Raw genomic sequence first — 20,865 nt, 5'->3', positions numbered from 1 at the left:
ATCCCAACTGAACCAGGAAGGGGTCAGACCCTTTTATGGGGCTGAAAACTGTTGATATGTACACTGCAGAGTTAGAGCACAGAATCTGGAGACAGGAGATCCAAATTCAGTTCTCAGTTCTGAAAGACTAAGCCTGTAGGCCCATCTCTAGAAGGGTAATAATCATCACCTACCTTACAAGGGTAGTGGGAGGCTTAATTCAATAATATGTGTAAAGCACTTTGAAATGCTTGAATGGAAGGATTAAAGTGAAAAGTATTATTACTATTTCCATACAGCCTGCAGTATTTGGAGTCTCACTGTCTGTCTGTCTGCTGAAGAGGCCCAGTGCTTGTCTTCAATCAATGCTTTACTCCGTCAGCTATGCTCTAGCTCCTCTAACAGGATCTGTGTGAATTGGGGGTCATTGCTCCTTTAAGCCAAGTCTCCAAAAGAAAATGTTCCATTTCCAACTTCCTCCAGCCAAGGACAGGGGAGACAAGTATGCAGTCTTTAATCTAAAGTCTCTAAGAACAAGTATCTTCCTTGTGAATAAACAAGGTAGTTAATCCTCCAGTTTCTCTATACTTCCTCATCTGAGCTTCCCAAACTAAAAGGGAATAAAGAATATTGTTTTTTTCTCTTGCCTCAGTTTACGCAATTTCTTTTTATGCTCAGGAGGTACCCCTGAAAGCTCCACCTCCCAGCAACCCAATGGGCCACAGACAGCTTCTTCCTCCCTGCCTATTTTCTCTTGACTTGTTTACGCTGCATTGTTAACTAGATTTATAACTCAAGTGTTGCCCCTAAAGCCAGTCCTGTCAACACATAAAAAACATTATCTCAAGTGTGAGGTGTTTTTAACTTGAGTTAAAGCTTGAGTTAGCACAACTCTTCAGCTGCTAATACAATCACTAATTCTGTGCAATTTGAGTGTTATTTTGCAGTGTGGCAGCTCTCATTTGAGCCAGGCTAATTTGGGAGGAATTAACACTATTTATTGACAACAATTATGGGGGAAATCTAGTAGAAAGAAATCCTTGTAGTACCTCTCTAAATCAGTATGAATGTAAATGGCATGCACTTCACTACCAATCACTGTCCACAGTTATTCTGGAAATTCACTTATACTTAGTTGTATCTGTGCCTCTGTTTTGTCTTTCATTGATTGGTGTACACCTGGTTTAAGGTAATCTATATTTGTGGACCCTCTCACTGTGCAGATTTTAGTAAACACTCTGGGTACCTTTGAAGAGCTCCATCTAACGTAATGCTGCGGTTGACAGGAAGAGAAGAGTACACTGACAATGTATCTTAAACAGTTGCTGCCTTGCAAATTATGATGATAGGAGCCATGCCTATTCCATAAAGTCATTAGAAAACCTTCATTTTGATCTGGAACCTCTGGAAACAGGACAGATCTACTAAGGAGGTGGAAACTTTATAATCTGAATTAATTTAACAAATAAAAATGGAGTAACATCACGGAAAGGTAGGGAACTGGCACTGGGAGTATCTGATGGGAGGACAGTTGGTGAAAAGAAGCAAAATCTAAAGCAAGTAAGGTTGCTAGATGCACTGTATGAGACTTGTTCTAGGTATAAGGGATTTGTGAGAGAAGTGAAAAGTAGACAGCAGAATGAAGTGTGTATGGAAAGGAATAGGAGAGGAGATGTGAAAATAGGGACAACACAATGAAGAACTTTGAAGGCAAGGAGGAGTTGGAGTGAAATTAGAAAGGATTCAGCAGAATGAATCAATGAAGGGAGGATAAATTATAGATAAATAAGCCTTGGGATACATATCTAGAAAGTTCAGTAATGGGGAAAGATGTCATTGGGGACAAGGAAAGTTCTTGAGAGGATGGGGAGGGGGAACTACTGGTTTTTCTTCCTTACTAGCATAATTTTTTTGCTAGGGCACCAAGACCACAGCTGCCTCTTCCTTTCTACCCATCCCTTCTAGTATTACTTTCCTTTCTTCACCACTCAGGTCCTTTAAATTGTCTGGTTCACTGTTCCCTCTAAGCTGTGTGCATATGCATGCACACTCAGATCCTAAAGCCTATGCACATGGCAAAACACCGTGCGCACAATTTGCTCAGAAGAATTTTTTTGCGCACACGGCCTGTCAAAAATTTGCACAGAAGAAATTTTTTGTGCACATGGCCTGTCAAAAATTAGAGGGAACATTGGTCTGGTTACTGTAGGCTGCTCTTATTTTTCTTTGGCTGCTCTGTAAAAAGCAAAGTTCTCTCCTGAGCTCAGCTCCCCAAATCATTTTAGGAATGAATTATGGGATGGCACATGTCTGTTTCCTAGCATGTATGGTGGAAGGAGATTAATTTTCCTTGCTGAATAAATAGCCAATTGCTCCCCGGAAAAGTTGTGTTCCAAAGGGTTGGCAATTTTACCCCATTAAAACAAAGCTCTTATGATCCACAGGTGGGCATATCCCTTAAAAAAAAGAAAAGTTCTACTCTGTTGTTCTGACAGCTCTGGACCTTGTCAAGAAACTTTGAAACTTATCAACAGCAGTTTTTAGTTAAAAGAAACGCTGGTTGCATTATTTCCCTGACTCACTCTGTGCTGGCCTTCTGCAAGCCCAGCTAACAGATGTACAAGTTAAAATGGTTTTCTTGTCTCCTCTCGCTTCAAACAAGGGGGAGGAATAACTCAGTGGTTTGAGCATCGGCCTGCTAAAGCCAGGGTTGTGAGTTCAATCCTTGAGGGGGCCATTTAGGGATCTGGGGCAAAAAAAACTGGGGATTGTATCTGCTTTAAGCAGGGGGTTGGACTAGATGATCTCCTGAGGTCCCTTCCAACTCTGATATTCTATTATTCTAAGTTGACTCATCACAATAGAGCCGCAGGAGCTCAGGCTCCTTCTCTCCCTGCAGCAGAGGGCAGGTCATAACCCAGAGAGAGAGGGAACACCCCCTGCTTCCTCTTCTCCTGGGGGAGGCGGATGGTTTTGAGGCTAAGGCCCTGGACTGGGATTTGGAGACTTGGGTTCAGTTCCCAGCTCTGTCACCCCTTCCTAAATCACGTGGTCTCTCTCTGTGCCTCAGTTCCCCCATCTGTAACGTGGGGCTCATGCTTGAGATTCTTGCTAGTCCTGTGAGTCTGTGCAGCCCAGAGCACCATGGGGCCCCGCTCTGGGGTGGGTGCGGAGCCCCCAAAGGGTGCCGGTGCCTTGTCACACCCTGCTGTCCGTAGGGGAATCTCTCCTCCCCCGCTGCCTCCCAGAGCCCAGGGAGAATGGGCTGGTGGGGAAGCGCCCCAGGGCGCACAACAGGGACAAGCCCCGCCCCCTCTGCCCCCAGCGGCTTTGCCTCTCGTGTCATGGCCGGCGGGTGGCACGCGCGCGTCACGTGATGGGGAGGGGCGGTCACATGGCGCAAGCGCCGCCGCGCGTCGCGAGCCCGGGCTAGTCTGTCGGTGCGGCTCACAGGCAGCTTCAGGCGCCGGGGCCGGGCGCGCGCGAGATGCCGCCGTCCGAGTGCCGCAAACTGGCGGGCCCGGGCTGCCGGAGTGGGGGTGAGTGCGGGCGGGCGCGCGGGGCTGGAGCCCCCTGGCCAGAAGCGGGGCGGGGGCGGCGCCGTCGTCCGGAGCTGCCAGCCTGGCGGGGAGGCGCAGGCAGCGGGGCTCGCCCCTCGGTCCCCCCTTCCCCTGAGCAAGGGCGGTGGCCGCGCACCCGCTCTGCTCCTGCTGGGTGGTCGGGGGAACCCCTCCCCCCCTCCCGGGCTCAGAAACGCCTCCTTGGGCAGCCCGGCCGGGGCCAGGAGTCCGGCTGCCTGCAGATTCAGGAAGACAAGGCTGGGGGATGGGCCGCGGGCTTTTCACACGCAAGGGCGGGTGGGTTTGGAGCCATCAGAACCTGACACTTGGTGCAGTGGAAACAGGTTCTGCTGGAACCGACGGGGTGTTTCTCTTCCCCTCCCCTCGGAAGGGCTGCTGCCAGTCGTTGGCTAGAGGATTTCTCAAGGTCAGCTGCCCCTTGGACCTGAACATCAGTGTCAGAGGAGAACTGGGGTTTGAAATTAGGCAGCTCTGTCATTATGAGGGACAGATGAGAAGCATGGAATAGAGAAGTGCAATATGCAGCCTCAGTGCATGTACCTGCCCAATGAACAAATGCCTCTGTGGCTCTACTCTGCCTCCCCTTCTAAATTGGAAGTCCACAGTGCTGAACTGGGTGAGCTTTAGGATGTACATTTAAATAATACTGCTATATCTGGTGAAAACTTTCCTAAGAAGACAATCCTTAGGCTAGCTTGAGTTTTACTGGGTGAGATGGATGACAGCATGACCTTTTTCTTATCTCTGCATACGTCTCCGTGAGCAGCAGGTATCAACCAGACTCTCTGTGGGTAGGCTAGGGTGGAAATTGTATAATTACAAGTCTTTAAAACTAGTTCTCTGTATGTTTATAGTCTTACTCTGCTGCTGCCAGTGCCTGCGTGGATTCCCTTGCAAGGAGGAGCTAGGCATTCTCTTCCTTCCTACTTCTCAAAAAACCCCCCTGTATCTAAACCTGCCATAACTTCCCAACCAGGGAGTTTATTCTTAATCTCTTCTCTTTTGCATTTTCTGTGGCTTCCATTGTATAGCGCTCAGCACTGAAGTGTCTCTCCCTGCTTCACAAATAAGTGGTTATTTTACATGGCTGGGGTCCAGCCCTTCAACTGGGCATCTTGCAAATTGTTTTTAGTTCATAAAGAGGAAGATTGCTCAAATACCAGAAGCAACTTGAGACTAACAGTCCCTATGTGGTCTAGTGCAGATCCTTAGTCTGCATTTGCAAGGTGGAAAGACTTCCCTCCACAAACTTGTGGTTGACAGAACAACCAAAAGCTCTCTACTGCCAGCTGTTACTTTCTGGGCAGCACAGTGGGGCTGGCCTGCTGTGCATCTGGCACTGGAAGCACAGACTGCATTCAGAGGCTACTGTTCCAAATAGCTGCCGCCTTTCAGCTCCTGCTTAGGTGGCTAAAACTGTGGTTGAGACTATTAAAAAACCAGTGCCATTGCCTTCAATAGCATCTCTATAAATGGCACCCTGATCTTTAGGTGATCAGCTGTAGTACTGTACGGAGAACAGCTCCCATTGTTCCAAAAATAATTTTACATGACTTGGCTCTGTTAGCTCTTTGTAAACAATCTGTGCTTTGTCCACTTTCCCTTATGGTCAGGGTGTTGATTTCTGGGTCACAATTGTGATATCATGTTAAGAGATTTCATGAATGCTGTAATTATGCAGGTCACAGGCTCAATAGCCCTCTTCTAGGCTAGTATTTGCTGTTACATTTCTGGAAAGTTCATTTTAGTTTAGCATCAAATCACTGGAATCTTTCGCTTATTCAGAAATAGTAAATATGTCACTTGCGTGGACTGCTTCTGAATATGCTCTACTCTAGAGGTTCTCTAACTTTTTCTTAATGTGGACCACATCTTAATAGAGATGCACCCACGTCCCTTTTAGTCCTGACTGTGCAGCCAATTTCCCTCTGATTTGTGAACACATAACCTTCCTTTGGCTCCTACAGCAACTACTGATATAGAAAACTAATATTAGGAAAGTAACTTGTTTGTTGTCTGCTGAAATTCAGGTGTTGGAAAGTAGAGTCAGCTCATTGCAGACTGCGGTTTGGAATTCTCTGCTCCCATCAGCCTGCATAAGTGAAATAGCCAACAAGTGTTAAACTTCCTAGACCTTATAGTAGAACAGCATTAAGATCCTGAGGGGTTTTAATAATCAACCAGTTGGACTCTCCAAGTGTAACTGGTTTAGAAGACCGGCATTCCTTCTTCCTAGCCTTCCTTTCAGCTACAGATTTAAGCTCATGAGCTCTTCAACAGCAGGAGAGGGAAAGAAACCAAGACTACATCTTTAATAAGCTCTTCATCTGTCTCTCAACTGAGGAAGCTGAGTAGCAGGCTATGAGGTGTGTACACAGTATCCAGGAATCCCGACTGAAAACTCCAGAGCCTGTTGCCTGGCTCCATTATCTAAAAGTTTTGATTGGTTGTCTCTGCAAAGATAGTTCTCTTGTACTTAGGAATAACAGTCCAAAGAATTCTTGATCAGGTGTGTTGTGCCAGTGGTTATAAAGTACATGTAAAATAGAGACCTTGGTAACAAATTTCATGATGATGTAAAATTAGAGTAGGTGAAATATCAAGCTACTCCAGTGGAGACAACATGGTGGGGTGGAAATGGAAAGGTAGGTTACTAGTACAGTACTTAAAAAATTTGCCTGAACATACTGTGCAGTAGAGCAGCAAAGATTGTATTAGAGTGCATACCTACTGGTGTTTAAAGATAAAGGAACATTTGCAAACAAATTGATTAACATATAGTGAATAAGAAATTTAGAAGTTATTAAACAATATGTTCTGGTGGAAAATGCAGAGCACTCTGTGGAAGAGGGATAGGTACAAAATGGTTGAAAAGGACATAAAGGGAACCATTTTTTATTAGTTTGAATGCTAAGGTAATGCAACTAAAGATGGCAAAGCCTAAGCAACTGGCAGGGCTGAGTCTAGCAATGTGATCACTGTACTGATTAATGAAGAAGGAAATGTGAAGGGGAAGTCAGGAGCTGAAGAAGCAAAATCAAGTGTGGAAAGGTATTGCTAAAGGATGGACTGGTTACTGAGTTTACCATCTTTCCAGAACACACTAGAGAATAAACATCTCCTGCCTGTTTGAATAACAAGAGATTAAGTATCATTAAACTAATCAACTTGAGTAAGAATAAATATCACGCCATCGTCCTTGAGAAACGCTGCGTTGAAACCATTTTTTGCATGCTGTATGGGGACAAGTATGTAGGTATATTTTTGCAAGTACAAGTATAAACACCTGTGTTTTACTTCCTCAATCAGTTTTTATTGATGTGGTGAGCCGATTTAAGAGCTGTATGTAGCTGTATTCACTTGAAGCTTCATCTTCTGTTAAAGGACTTCAGAAATGGATAAAGACAAACTGCATTTAAACAAGAATCATTAAGACCGCCCTTTTAACATGTGGTGAGCGCTCGGAGAAAAAGTGCAGCTGGTGCTGCAACTTTTTATCTGTACAAAGCCCCGTTAGCAGAGAGAATTTGGTTCAATAACTGACTTTTAGTGACATATGTAAAAAATGTGGCTGGCTCTCCTGGTGCAATAGTTCAAGGACTCGGTAGATGCTGCTTGCTATAATGCCTTGGCATGCTGTTTCTCTTGACGATCAGTATAAATTGAGTAACTATTTTTCTTAATACTTCGCTTGTAAATTATGTACAAACTATTCCACTACAACAAAATAAAGATCACTTTTAGAAAATCAGTGTACTTGCAATATAAGTCTAGAACTGACTTCAGGTACATTTGACAAAGATACAAGCTTTATTCCCCTATAACCTGACTCATAAAGACTTGGAGGTGTAATAAACATGCAGCTTAATACACTGCCTAATGTGCATGAACTGCAGTATTGATTTAAATGTTTGCATAAGAATATTCTGTTGCACTGTACCTCAGTTCCTTCTGATGTGACAGATTGTTTGCCTGGGTTAAGGATTTCTGCAATGGTGCAGCTTCTCCAATATAAGCCTTCAGTCTGGATGTACTGCTCTGGTGTGATTGACCCTGGTTTGAAACTGGAATAAGGTGCACTGTTATGAGTCCTGCTTTCCACCACTGGAGAGTATCTACATTCAGGGTTTGTGGTGGTATAGGTATGCTGGCTTAAAAAAAATCCCAAATGTAGGCAAGCTACAGTTTGCTCTGCTTGTCCTCTTCGTTACATACAATAGGATGAGATATCCATAACATCTGGGCGAACATACCAAGCATTGTGTATCTTGCACAACACATCTACATCACCGTAAATACGTTAAAATCAAGGCTTGAAAAACAATTAAACACCCTGAGACTGATAGGGATTGAGGGTGGAGCCCCTACTTCCAAGATCTAGATGCTCAACCTTGGGGGATGGGTGGAAAACTTTCTATTTTGTATTGGTAGAGATGTTTGAGATCAAAGCTTAACCTGTTTGGGTGCTGTGCTGGATTGTCTTCTGCTTTGAGACTAAGACCACGTCTATTTGAGAAGCTGAACTGCTGTAATAAAGTTGATTTAGTTAAATCAGTGCAAAACCCTTGTCATAACCATACAGCTCAGGGTAGCCTAGAATTCCTCCTTACTTTGTAAGGGGTTAAGAAGCTCAAATAACCTGGTTGGCACCTGCCCAGAAGGACCAATGGGGAAAGAAGATACTTTCAAATCTTGGGTGGTGTGGGGTGGTGGAAAGGCTTTGTTTTATGTGTTCTCTTGGGAAGCAGAGAAGCATCAGGTCAGAAAACTCCTCCTATAAACCATCCTAAAAGTCTTTCATATTACAAAAATTGTAAGTAAAAGCCAGGCAAAGTGTGTTAGATTCTTTTGTTCTGCTTGTGAATTTTTCCTTTGCAGGAGGGAGGCTTATTCCTATTTTTTGTAACTTTGAAACTAAGCCTAGAGGAAGTTCTGCTGTGTTTTTGAATCTTTTGTTACCCTGTAAAGTTATTTTCCATCCTGATTTTACAGAGGTGATTTTTACCTTTTTTTTTTTTTTGAAATAAAATCCTTCTTTTAAGAACCTGACTGATTTTCTCTATTGTCCTAAAACCTAGGGGTTTGGGTCTGTGATCACTTTGTAACCAATTGGTTAGGATATTATTCTCAAGCCTCCCCAGGAAAGGGGGTGTAAGGGCTTGGGGGGATATTTTGGGGGAATAGGAACTCCAAGTGGTCCTTTCCCTGATTCTTTGTTAAATCACTTGGTGGTGGCAGCGTACCCTCCAAGGGCAAAGAATTTGTGCCTTGGGGAAGTTTTAACCTAAGCTGGTAGAAATAAGCTTAGGGGGTCTTTCATGTGGGTCCCCACATCTGTACCCTAGAGTTCAGAGTGGAGAGGGAGCCCTGACATTAAATGTTCTTGAGTCAACTTAGCTTGCATCAGTTAATTGATGAAAGTGAAACTGGTTTATGTGAGGGTCAAAATGGTTTAAGTGCATTTACATGGAGGTTTTCCATGGTTGAACTTGAACAATCTGTAAACTTGACTTTGTTAAATCAGTGTAGATTTTCTTGTACAGACAAGGCCTAAATCAGATATTGCTTAAGCCTAAAAGGTGACTAAATACTAGAAACAATACCTCCTTCTCAAAAGTATAAAATGCAGTCTGTATGGCAAAAGCTAATGACATTTACATTTGAAGTTCAAGAACAGAGGAAAAAGTCTCTCCATCTCAGTATTTGCTTATGGCTAGCTTGCCAACTGCTAAAGCCTAATTGTGTCCAATTCTTATGGGCTCTTCCTGTCCTGCTGGGTAACCAAACCTGCTCGCTTATTTGTCAATGAACTTGCTTTCTGTGGTGTTGCCTACAGTAGAAGGGGTTTGCTGGAATAGCTGTGAGCAAAGCCTCATAGTAGGGATGCAGTTTGTACTAACGAGTTCTTTTGTTCTTTGAACAAAATAAAGCCATACTGGTAAAAGCACTTGTTTGCTGTTAAACTGCATCTACAGTAGGTATTTTGTCCGCATAGCTGTGTTAGTTAAGGGTGTGATTTTTCCACCTCCCCCTCCCCCCATAACTATGCTGGGAAAACCTTTAAGCATAGATCAGGTGTGTGTTACTAAAGATTGCATTTGATGCAATCCTGGAAAGGATTTTCACTAACATTACATGAACAGACCCATCCTTTCTGAGAGTGTTTTGTAGGCACAGTTCTGGGACAGCGTGTCACTAATTTCAGATACAGTTTGTAGTTTTTTCTATAAAGATAGGGAGTTGTCGCAGTTTATCACAGAGATCAATTGTCTCCATCATTGTCTACCCCAAGCCTATGGACCGGATTTCCTACTCTTTACTTTGGCAATACTCTAACTCTTTATTTCAAAAGAACTTTTGCCTGATTAAGGATTTCACAATCATACCCCTTCCATCCCCCATTACTTCTCTTCCCTGGACTAATGATTGTAAGTATTTGTCCACAGTGGAACAGTCATTGGGCCAGAGAGAGAGAATAACTCTCTCTGGTCCAGTCATTGGGGAACTGACCTAGGAGGTAGGAGACCCCGAACCCAGCCCCCCCTGTTTCAACCACTGTTTCATTATTTATTCAGAGCACAACAGCTTCAACAGGAGAGTTTGTGGAAGCCCCACATCAAAATATCCCATAGCCCAGTGGTCAGAGCAACCTCCTGAAAGGTGGGAGACACCCCCTTCTCTGTCAGAGGAGGAGAGAGGAAGAGGGAACTGAATCTTGGTCTCTCATATCCCAGGTGAGAGTTCTAACCACTGGGCTAGTAGTTATAAGATGGGTGATGGCACTGCTACCATCACCACATGCTCCTTCTCTGGCTGGATTTTGAATGGAACTCCGTCTGGTAGCTGTCGTCTGAGCATGCCTCCTGGATCAGGCCCCGCATACAGCTTAGGTGGACAAATGCCTGTCTTTCCCTGGTTTGTGAATCCCTCCAAGACTTAGGCAGGAGATAAGAGTGAAGCAACAATGTGCAATGCCCAGAGGCAGAAACATAGATACCTAAGGAATTTTTAGTCTGAAAATGTAGATGCTAAGTGAGTTTAGACACTTACAGGGTTCAGTGGATACAGTGGAGACAAAACTGGGACTTAGGTGCCTAAACCTGAGGGTTAAGGCACTTACGTCTGGGGTTTAGATGCTTGCATACCTTTGTGGATTCCCACCTTGCTGATCTACCCCTAAATGACTTGCCCAAGGTCACGCAGGAAGTCTGGGGCTGAGAAAGAAATTGAACCTGGTTCTCCCACATTTCAAGCTAGCGCTCGAATCATCGTTCTGCTATATCAGCGTGAAGGGGAAAGAACATGAAGCTGAAGTAAGTCAGTTTATATTCCAGTATTCTTCTACAGATGATGGTGGTTTCTGTAGGCATTATTGAGAAAGTGGGTGTGATTCAAGAGATTTCTGTAAATAGAAATCATTTCAAAATTTCCATTGGAGGAAATTGACTGAAAGGAAAGAGGGGTTTAGGCATAATTCGACCAATATTTTTAGTTTCAGCACATAGAATGAAAGTTTCTTATGTTAAAAAGTGAAAGCCACATGTATCAACTGTTCCCTGTGGCCCTAATATCAAGAGTATTCTCTTCAGCTCTATGCTGAAACTTTGAAATCAGTGGTATCACAGAGATGCAGATTGGCTCCAGGTCCATAAAGTAAAACATTTGCTTTAACTGTTTCTTAAGCTTGTTTTTTGAATGGTTTATGGCTCTTGTTCTAGGTATTTTAGTAACAAACATTACACCCAAAACAAATAAATTGAAACTGGAATATATTCATGAGAATTGTCAGACTGTGCCATCTGATCAGGAGGCACTACGATAATACAAAATATAAAAAGCAGGAAAAATAGAACTGTATTTGGGAACAACAGTTTCGGGGGGAGAGAGATGCAGCAAGGAGGTATAAAATGGCTACTCTAGGTCTGTAGCTCCTTGACTTTGCCAAATTAAAGAGCCAGTCCCAGGAAAGAAGTTCCTATAAAAGGACAATGCCAAAGTGGAGCAAGGTTAATAGAAATAAGGTACGGTAACTCCTCGCTTAATATTGTAGTTATGTTCCTGAAAAATGCGACTTTAAGTGAAACTATGTTAAGCGAATCCAATTTCCCCATAAGAATGAATGTAAATGGGGGGGGAGGGGTTAGGTTCCAGGGAAATTTTTTTTGCCGTACTGTACTACTGTTGGGAGGTGCCCCCACCTTACCCCACACAGGTACAGCCCACTGGCACTGGAGACAATGAGGCAGGAAAGGAGGCTGAAGGTGCCGTAGGCTAGGAGATGCACATCGCGCAGCAGCAGCGGTAGCTTCCCCTACTCTGCAAGCACCAGGGGCGGGGGGCTCAACCCTTGGCCTGGCCACTCCACCCCCTTCCTCCAAACCCCCACCCTTAACCCCCCTCTTCTTCTCCCCCTCCTCCCCCTTTACTCCACATCCTCGCTCCTCTCCCCCTCCCTCCCCGCCTCCTGCCCGTGGCAATCAGCTGGCTTGTGGCGTTCAGGGGGGAGGGGCGAGGACACGGTGTCCAGGCTCCCCCTGCCTCCTGAATGCCGCAAGCCAGCTGATTGCCACAGGCAGGAGGAGGGGGAAGGCGCTGATCCGTGGGGTCTGCGGGCAGAAGGCACGGGGGGGGGGGGCATAGGGGAGCTGATATGGGGGCTGTCAGCTGTGGACAAAGCGGGCAGCCAAATGCAGGTATAGCGAAGCATTGCACAACTTTAAATGGAGCATGTTCTGTAGTTGAGCAGGGACATAAGATCGAAACGATGTTAAGCGAGAGGACGTTAGGTGGGGAGTTACTGTAGTTACCAATGAAGGTGCTGTTGTGGGAGGGGGATGCTTCTATATACACTGTATCAGAATATTGTGTTCAGATCATGGTTTAACCTGTGTATTGGGCCAGATTCATACTTGGTATAAGCAGGTCCTTTTCCAGTGGAGTTGCACTTACTCATGAAAAGTCTGAATTTGAACCACTGCCTTTACTGTCCAAGCACAGGGGGTGGTCTATCAGCTTTTTCAGAGGCCTTTCAAAACAAATCAATAAAACATACATGTACTTCCAGGTTGACCAAATTCAGTCATAGAGGCAGACTGCACAGCCATTTTGCACTGAAATCAGTGGGTGGAGTCTGGGCAGAGGTCGTGTATGCAGCCTTAATTCTGGCATTCCTGACATATGACCACTTCACTTTGCCAACTTAACAGTTCTAATGTATGTAGTTGTATGGGATCTCCCAGATATTAAAATGAAAAAAGAAAACACCTAAAAAATTTAACTCTTCATGACTGGCTGAGCTTCTGCTGGCTTGCAAAAAAAAAAAAAAGAGGCCAACAGCATGTCCTTTCCATGATCAAAACTATTAGGAAAGATTGTCATGCCTCTTTAGGAGGTCTGCGTGAGGGAGGCTGCTGTTACCCTCCGTAACTACAGAGCTCATAAGGTACATCAGAAAAGCCCTCCTTTACCTTTGGCCCTTATACAAGGTGCTCCTGCCAAATCTTTGTCTCAGTCCATACGCACTTTAAATGTGAGTTCCCCTACACAACAAGGCTCTACTCCTGCAAACAGTTCCACACAAGTGGACTCCTCGGCCCTCATTAAGCTCATTGCAGGATTGGAACGTTAATTGGTCACGTTTGCATGGTACCTGAGCAAAATGTATTGTGTGCGCTCAGTATTTAATGGCTTAGAACTCACTGGCCACTCAAAAGTGTTTCTGCTCAGTGAACTCTGTTTTGCTGCCAAATTTCAGTGCTTATCTTCCAACTATTTTGGCAGGAGGGCTGTTCAAAAGAAGTTTCAACATTTTTATTGTTTATAATGGGAAAATGTCTTTTCTACTTTCCTTACGGTAGAGGGGGAAAAAAGAGCGAAACCATATTTGCTCAATTAAAAAAGACCAACTTCAAGCAGAAGACAAGCCCCAAAAGTGAAAGATGAATAAAATTACAATTTGAACATGGAGGAGCAAAGAGGTGGTTAGAATGGAAACTCTTATACCATCTTAACTATTGTGGTACTACCACTCCCACCATAATATATAGTGGAGAGAGACTGTGGAGGTGGATGCCTTAGTAATACTATGCATAGCTAGTATTTACACTTCTGTAGTAATCAGGACTGCAAGGTCTTGTGATCGCTTACTGCCAAGCATACAGCTCATACATCAGTTAAAAAAGAAAAATCTAGTAGTGATCTCTGGGGCAGGATATGCAGCCAAATAAGAATTAGTTTTGCTGCATTCGTTTCCTAAGATTTCATCCAATTTAGCCTGTTACAGAGAGATTTGTATTTGTTGCCACAGTTCTCAGTTATCAGAGTAGCAGCCGTGTTAGTCTGTATTCACAAAAAGAAAAGGAGTACTTGTGGCACCTTAGAGACTAACCAATTTATTTGAGCATAAGCTTTCGTGAGCTACAGCTCACTTCATCGGATGCATTCTCAGTTAGAACTTGTGAGCGGCACTCAGTAGGAAAGTGTTAAGTTTTAGGCTCAGTGTTTTATGGTTCACTGAGAATGAAGACACCAACTGGATTTGACCGTAACTGCAGCAAACTTATTTTCACCATGTAACCTTGCTTTGCTTCTCTAGTGCAGGCTCTGCTGGGGAAAAGGTGAGACTCATTTCTTCAGTTCATTATTCAGAATGTGTCTTACATATAAAACAGTAGGATAATTTTATTTAGTTTTCTTTTGTGGCTGTATCTACAGGCTTTGATAGAGATCTTGTAGGTGTTTGTCTCTGTCTGAGGGGTTGGAGCATTCTTACAAACACCTACAAGATCTCTATCAAGCATTCTTACAACTACAGTACCCACCTGCTGAAGTGAAGAAACAAATCTTGGGAGACAGGCCAGTCCTTGGCTACAGACAGCCCCCCAACCTGAAGTAAATACTCACCAGCAACCATACACCACACAACAGAACCACTAACCCAGGAACCTATCCTTGCAACAAAGCCCGTTGCCAACTGTGTCCACATATCTATTCAGGGGACACCATCATAGGGCCTAATCACATCAGCCACACTATCAGAGGCTCGTTCACCTGCGCATCTGCCAATGTGATTTATGCCATCATGTGCCAGCAATGCCCCTCTGCCATGTACATTGGTCAAACTGGACAGTCTCTGCGTAAAAGAATAAATGGACACAAATCAGACGTCAAGAATTATAACATTCATAAACCAGTCGGAGAACACGTCAATCTCTCTGGTCACTCGATTACAGACCTAAAAGTCGCAATATTACAACAAAAAGACTTCAAAAACAGACTCCAACGAGAGACTGCTGAATTGGAATTAATTTGCAAACTGGATACAATTACCTTAGGCTTGAATAGAGACTGGGAGTGGATGGGTCATTACACAAAGTAAAACTATTTCCCTATGTTTATTGCTCCCCCCCCCCCCCCGTTCCTCAGATATTCTTGTTAACTGCTGGAAATGGCCCACCTTGATTATCACTACAAAAAGTTTTCTCCTCCCCTGCCCCTGCTCTCCTGCTGGTAATAGCTCATCTTAAGTGATCACTCTCCTTAGAGTGTGTATGATAACACCCATTTTTTCATGTTCTGTGTGTATATAAATCTCCTCACTGTATTTTCCACTGAATGCATCCAATGAAGTGAGTTGTAGCTCACGAAAGCTTATGCTCAAATAAATTTGTTAGTCTCTAAGGTGCCACAAGTACTCCTTTTCTTTTTGCGAATACAGACTAACACGGCTGCTACTCTGAAACCTTTAATCTCACAGTACTTACAGCTGTGTATGAAGGAGGAGGAGGAGAGAGGCAGAGTCACAGAACACCAATCATGACCTGTATTACTAAATCCCTACACCTTTCTTGGGAGCTAGCACATGAACTTTATGGCTTGTCCCAGAGCTGGCTCTGCTGTTGAAGAAAAGAGAATGCCCTTATTGATAGAAAGAGAAATATCTATTAGCGTTAGAAAGGAAGAGGAAATCATCAGGACACCATGAAAGGCATGCAGTGTTTATGCTCTGGATGGCTAGAAGTACCTGCCTGTGAAGTAATTCTATGGCAGGGGTGGCCAGCCTGAGCCTGAGAAGGAGCCAGAATTTACTAATGTACATTGCCAAAGAGCCACAGTAGCAGGTCAGTAGCCCCACATCAGCTCCCTGCCCCCCCCACCCCACTCCCAGCACCTCCTGTTCCCCCTCCCTCCCCACACCTCCCAATCAACTGTTTCGTGGCATGCAGGCGGCTCCGGAGGAGAGGGGGGAGGGGGAAAAAAGCATGGCAGGCTCAGGGGAGGGAGTGGGAAGAGGTGGAGTGGGGGCAGGGCTTGTGGCAGAGCCGGGGGTTGAGCAGTGAGCACTCCCCGGCACATTGGAAAGTTGGCGCCTGTAGCTCCAGCCCCGGAGTCGGTGCCTATACAAGGAGCCGCATGTGGCTCTGGAGCCACAGGTTGACCACCCCTGTTCTGTGGCATGGCACATTTGTTAGAGGGCTAGGTAAGAGCAGCCCAGAGATATAGGGTACTGGGTATGTAGGTATGATGGGAGGAGGACTGTGCAGCACAACTATATACATCCAACGAGCGAGCACCACTTTATTTGCTCAGCGTAACCATTTTAGGATTTTTATAAGCTGACGTTTCCAGTACGTAAGTGTTTGTGTTCTCTAATCATGAACTGGGCTATGATAATCTGCTTGACATAAGGTTGCACCGCCGATTATACCTAAAATGGGACTATGCTGTTCTGTTACATAGCTTATTAACATGAGACTTTGGGTCTTAGGAGATTTATTTTCCTTCCAAACTCTTATAGCTGCTTTTTGCATCTAAATTCTAGTTGCTTGGACCTGTGCTAACATGATGGGACCATGGAGTAAGTAGTTTCTCATCAGAGAGGAGGGATATTTATGGGTATGCTTTCCTAGTAAGAAAACTGCAGCATTTTGTTGGCAAAGATGTGGGATGCTTTGAGGAGAGAGAGATGAAAATTTGAGTTCATTATAGAAGTACTTTGAAATTGGAAACTGGAAGTAGATGGAGAAAAACATTTCAGAAAAATGTAGTTTGCCAGTAATTTGTTTACCCTGTTGTGAAAGTCCATCTAATTTAAAGCTTTATTATTACCACAATTACCTAATGAAGCTTTAGGATTTCCTCAAATTCAACATGATATTCCTGGGATGACATTGCAGTATATAGTGTATAAAATCAAAGATTGCTATAGTGCATAGAAAGGTATCTTGAGGTTTGCTTCAAGTCCAAAGTGTAAAACACTGTATGTTCTTTCTAAGTGAACCATTTACATCGGTAGAACATTTACAATGGTAGAACAGCTTGGGAAAATCCCAAATAGTTTAAGCAGGTGAATGTTTATGGTATTATTCATGCAACACATTTCATTTAGAGTTTCTAAGTTAAGTTTTGTGTACATTGTCTATTAGTGGGATATAGCCAGTTATTTTTAGTGGAAGGATAGTTTTGTGGTAACAGCGTTAGATTGAGAGTTGGGGAATCTGGGTTCTGTTCCTGACTCTCCCGGAGATTTGTGTGACCTTAGGCAAGACAACATGGGTTTTTAGAGGATCTGAGTATCTGCAGCTCTCATTGACTTCAAGAAGGATAGCTCTTCACAGAGAGGTACAGGTGCTCAGCATGTCTAAAAATCAGGCAGCAAATCTCAATGCCCATTTCCCTATGTGTAAAGGAGGTTAATATCTGTTGTGATGCTAAGTTGATTGATATCTGTAGAGTGCTTTGAGAGCATCTGACTGAAAAAAGATGGAGTATTATTAATACATATAATCTACTTCAGGTGTTGGAAGATGGGTATCAGCAGCTGTCATTGGCTACAGTGGGAGCTCCAGGTGCTCAGCATCTCTGCAAATAAGGTCATACGTTATTTTCCAGGCCTTTCAAATCTGCTTTTTCTAGATATACATCATCTAAATTAGGGGTGGGCAAACTTTTTGGTCTGAGGGCCATATTCGGCTATGGAAATGTTATGGTAGGCCATGAATGCTCACAAAACTGGGGGTTGGGGTGTGGGAGGGGGTGAGGGCTCCGGCTGGGGGTGCGAGTTCTGGGGTGGGGCCAGAAATGAGGAGTTCAGGATGTGGGAGGGGGCACTGGGCTGGGGCAGGGGATTGAGGTGCAGATGGGGGGGTGAGGGCTATAGGGTGTAGGAGGGCGAGACCGAGGGGTTCGGAGGGTGGGAGTGGGATCAGGGCTGGGACAAGGGGTTGGGGTGCAGGCTCCGGGTGGCGCTTACCTCAAGCAGCTCCTGGAAGTAGCGGCATGTCCCCCCTCTGGCTCCTATGCGGAAGTATGGTCAGGCGATTCTGTGCACTGCCCCGTCTGCAGCTGTGGCCCTCTCAGTTCCCATTGGCCTGGTTTGCTGGCCAGTGGGAGCTGCAGGGGCAGTGCTTGGGGCGGGGACAGTGTGTAGAGCCCCCTGGCTGCCCCTACACGTAGGAGCCAGAGAGGGAACATGCTGCTGCTTCCAGGAGTCATGCGGATCAGGCCTTCGACCCTGCTCCCTGGCAGGAGCTTGAGGGCCAGATTAAAACATTTGAAGGGCCGGTTGCGGCTCCGGGCCGTAGTTTGCCCACCCCGATCTAAGTGAAGAAGAGTTGTGTTCACATACTGAATGGCAGGCTTTGGGGCACTCTTGTTGTGTGGAAGTGGGTGTCTTTATCCTTTAGAGTTATTTTAGAGCCCTCTTCTAAACTATTCACAGCTGATTATTAGCTCCTGCACGTGTTGAACATTGAATGATTTCCAGCTCAGTTCCCCTAGCTGTAAATTGGGGACAATGATACTTGCTATGTTAAGAACTTCGAAATGCCCTGATGAAAAGCACTATGTAAGAGTTGTTACTGCATACCTACTGCATGTCACAAAATAGCCATCTAATTCACAATGTACAGTAGTCTGCCTTCTCTTCTATAATGGCAGTAATTAAACTGCAGTAGACCCCACATTTGACAAATGTAAGAAAAGCCTCCTCAGTAAGTCATACTGATGAGTGGATGTCATTTTGTACTGTAAATGAGCCAGTGGAAATTGATTATTAAGGAGTCAGATTGGGTTGGTTCTTGATTACCAGTTTCTTGTGCTCTAGAATCTTAAGCTTTCATTTAAAAATGTGTGTCTAGCCTTTGTGCTGCAAAGAAAACCTTCACAATGTGAATTCAATATAAACTGGAGCCTACTGGAGTCTGCAGGCAACCTGAACCAATAGGTCTCAGAGGTATGAACGATTTTTTCATCTTACTGTATTAAGTGTGAAGCCTAATGAAGCTAATTTATATTGTCAACACTGCTAACACAACATCCTATTAAAGCGTGGAGAAGAGAGCCCTCATCATAAAATACACAATTTGCTGTGAGTGACATCTGATGAAGTGAGCTGTAGCTCATGAAAGCTTATGCTCTGATAAATTTGTTAGTCTCTAAGGTACCATAAGCACTCCTTTTTATCTTCATTTTGGTGTCATGAGTGGATTGGGGGAGTAGCAATATTTCTCTACCCCCTCTGGCCCCCCCGCTATATGACTCCTGTTCAATATGCTGTTAGTACTGTTTGGTTGAAAAATTCATGGAGATGATAAAATTGGGGAGGTTGGAAATAGGGGAAAAACTACTTTTTTTGAACGTATTTGCTACCACCTAAGCACAAACATTAGAAGCTAGGAAATTACTAACAAATTTAGAATATAAAAATCCAAGAAGATAAAGTGACATGTCTTAAAAGTTTTAGCCAGGACCCTATAGAACAGTAGTTCTCAAACTTTTGTACTGGTGACCCCTTTCACGTAGCAAGCCTCTGGGTGCGACCACCCTTATGAATTAAAAACACTTCTAAAAATATATTTAACTCCATTATAAATACTGGATGCAAAGGGGGGTTTGGGGTGGAGGCTGACAGCTTGCGACCCCCCCCATGTAATGACCTTGCGACCCACTGAGGCGTCCCGATCCCCAGTTTGAGAATCCCTGCTATATAAGAACTTGCAGAGATATCACATTCCTCCCACAGAAAACTACAGTAATACTGTCTTGGCAACTTTTTAGTAATTTACTGATTAAGCACTAAGGATACACAAAGATCTGTCTTCAGAGTAGCAGCCGTGTTAGTCTGTATCCGCAAAAAGAAAAGGAGTACTTGTGGCACCTTAGAGACTAACAAATTTATTTATTTTTGTGAGCTACAGCTTATGATCAAATAAATTTGTTAGTCTCTAAGCTGCCACAAGTACTCCTTTTCTTTTTAAAGATCTGTCTTGTTTCTTCACTTAAAACAGATACAGTACAAAGGCAACTTTACAGGAGAATTGGTGGCGATGGTGGTTTTCTAAGGAAAGCTCTACTTGGAGAACTTGAAAGCTGTGTTAAGATTTTTCTCAAATAATTCTGACTTGTATTTCAACAATGTGAGGTCAAGCTGACCTCTGACAGAACCTCAGGGCACAGTGATTAAACATTAAGTGATGAAGAATGTTTACTAAATGTTTGAGGCTAATCCAAATAAATGCATGTTGGCATTTAAGCAGTGACTAGTTAAAGATCAGCTAACCATCCCTTACTGTAAGCCAAAATACAGTATTGTGAAATGCAGTCTCTTTATTTATAGTGTTTTACTAAAAAGATTAAAGGCTAATGCGTCAATTCAGCATTTAACCTTTAAGCTGTATCAGTTACTTGCTGTGGGGAATGGCCAATGCTAAGCTGTTTGGTTACATGTGAATTATCATTGTCTGAGTAATGTTTTGACGATTGATTCAGATCTCATGTCAAGTAGTGGGCAGTTAGTGGGGTCTCTGTACACAGCAGTGAGAGGGGGGAAATTTTTTTAAAAACAATATTTGATTTTAAATGCTCAAAATAGTGCTCTAAACTACTTTTACCTGCCCCCCTCCCCCCAGTGGCTAGATTTCAAGGAGCTAGTCAATCTTAAATCTGTGGTGTGGTTTCCCTATTTGCAAAATTGATAGTAAGCTTGTCACAGAGACAGCCTTTTCTTATGCGTTTGTACAGTGCTTAGCAAAGTGGGGTCCTGGTCTGTGACTGTGGTCCCTAGACCAGGGATTCTCACAACAAACTTTTTGGTGGCCTCAGAGTATGGCCACCATATCTTCCTACTGTATTTTCCACTGCATGCATCTGATGAAGTGGGTTTTAGCCCACGAAAGCTTATGCCCATATACATTTGTAAGTCTCTAAGGTGCCACAAGTCCTCCTTTTCTTTTTTAACTCTTACTGGTGGCCGCACTGACAATTTTTCCTAAAATACTTAATTAACTTTAGAAAAAACAAATAAATA

General features: G+C 43.9%; 1 protein-coding gene across 9 annotated transcripts in view; it reads left to right on the top strand.

The window, feature by feature from the left end:
- The first annotated feature begins 3,381 nt into the window (after positions 1–3,381).
- The window catches only part of GALNT11 (polypeptide N-acetylgalactosaminyltransferase 11), a 105,644-nt gene continuing 88,160 nt past the window's right edge, over positions 3,382–20,865 (top strand). For 5 of the 9 annotated variants that reach the window (XR_012157629.2, XM_073334612.2, XM_073334608.2 and 2 more), the window contains exon 1: positions 3,411–3,518. Coding sequence is in view for 1 of the 9 variants with exons in the window: in XM_073334613.2 (XP_073190714.1) it covers positions 3,467–3,518 (52 nt within the window). In the remaining 8 variants the exon portion in view is untranslated. Of the gene's footprint in view, positions 3,519–3,838; positions 4,177–5,585; positions 5,927–18,046; positions 18,793–20,865 lie in introns of those variants that run through there. The other 4 variants (XM_073334613.2, XM_073334609.2, XM_073334610.2 and 1 more) reach the window with 4 other exon arrangements.

This window comes from Lepidochelys kempii, chromosome 2 (assembly GCF_965140285.1).
Source record: "Lepidochelys kempii isolate rLepKem1 chromosome 2, rLepKem1.hap1, whole genome shotgun sequence".
NCBI classification, from domain to species: Eukaryota; Metazoa; Chordata; order Testudines; family Cheloniidae; genus Lepidochelys; species Lepidochelys kempii.
The sequence above is the reverse complement of the archived record's forward strand: the minus strand, read 5'-3'. Positions and strand labels throughout refer to the sequence as shown.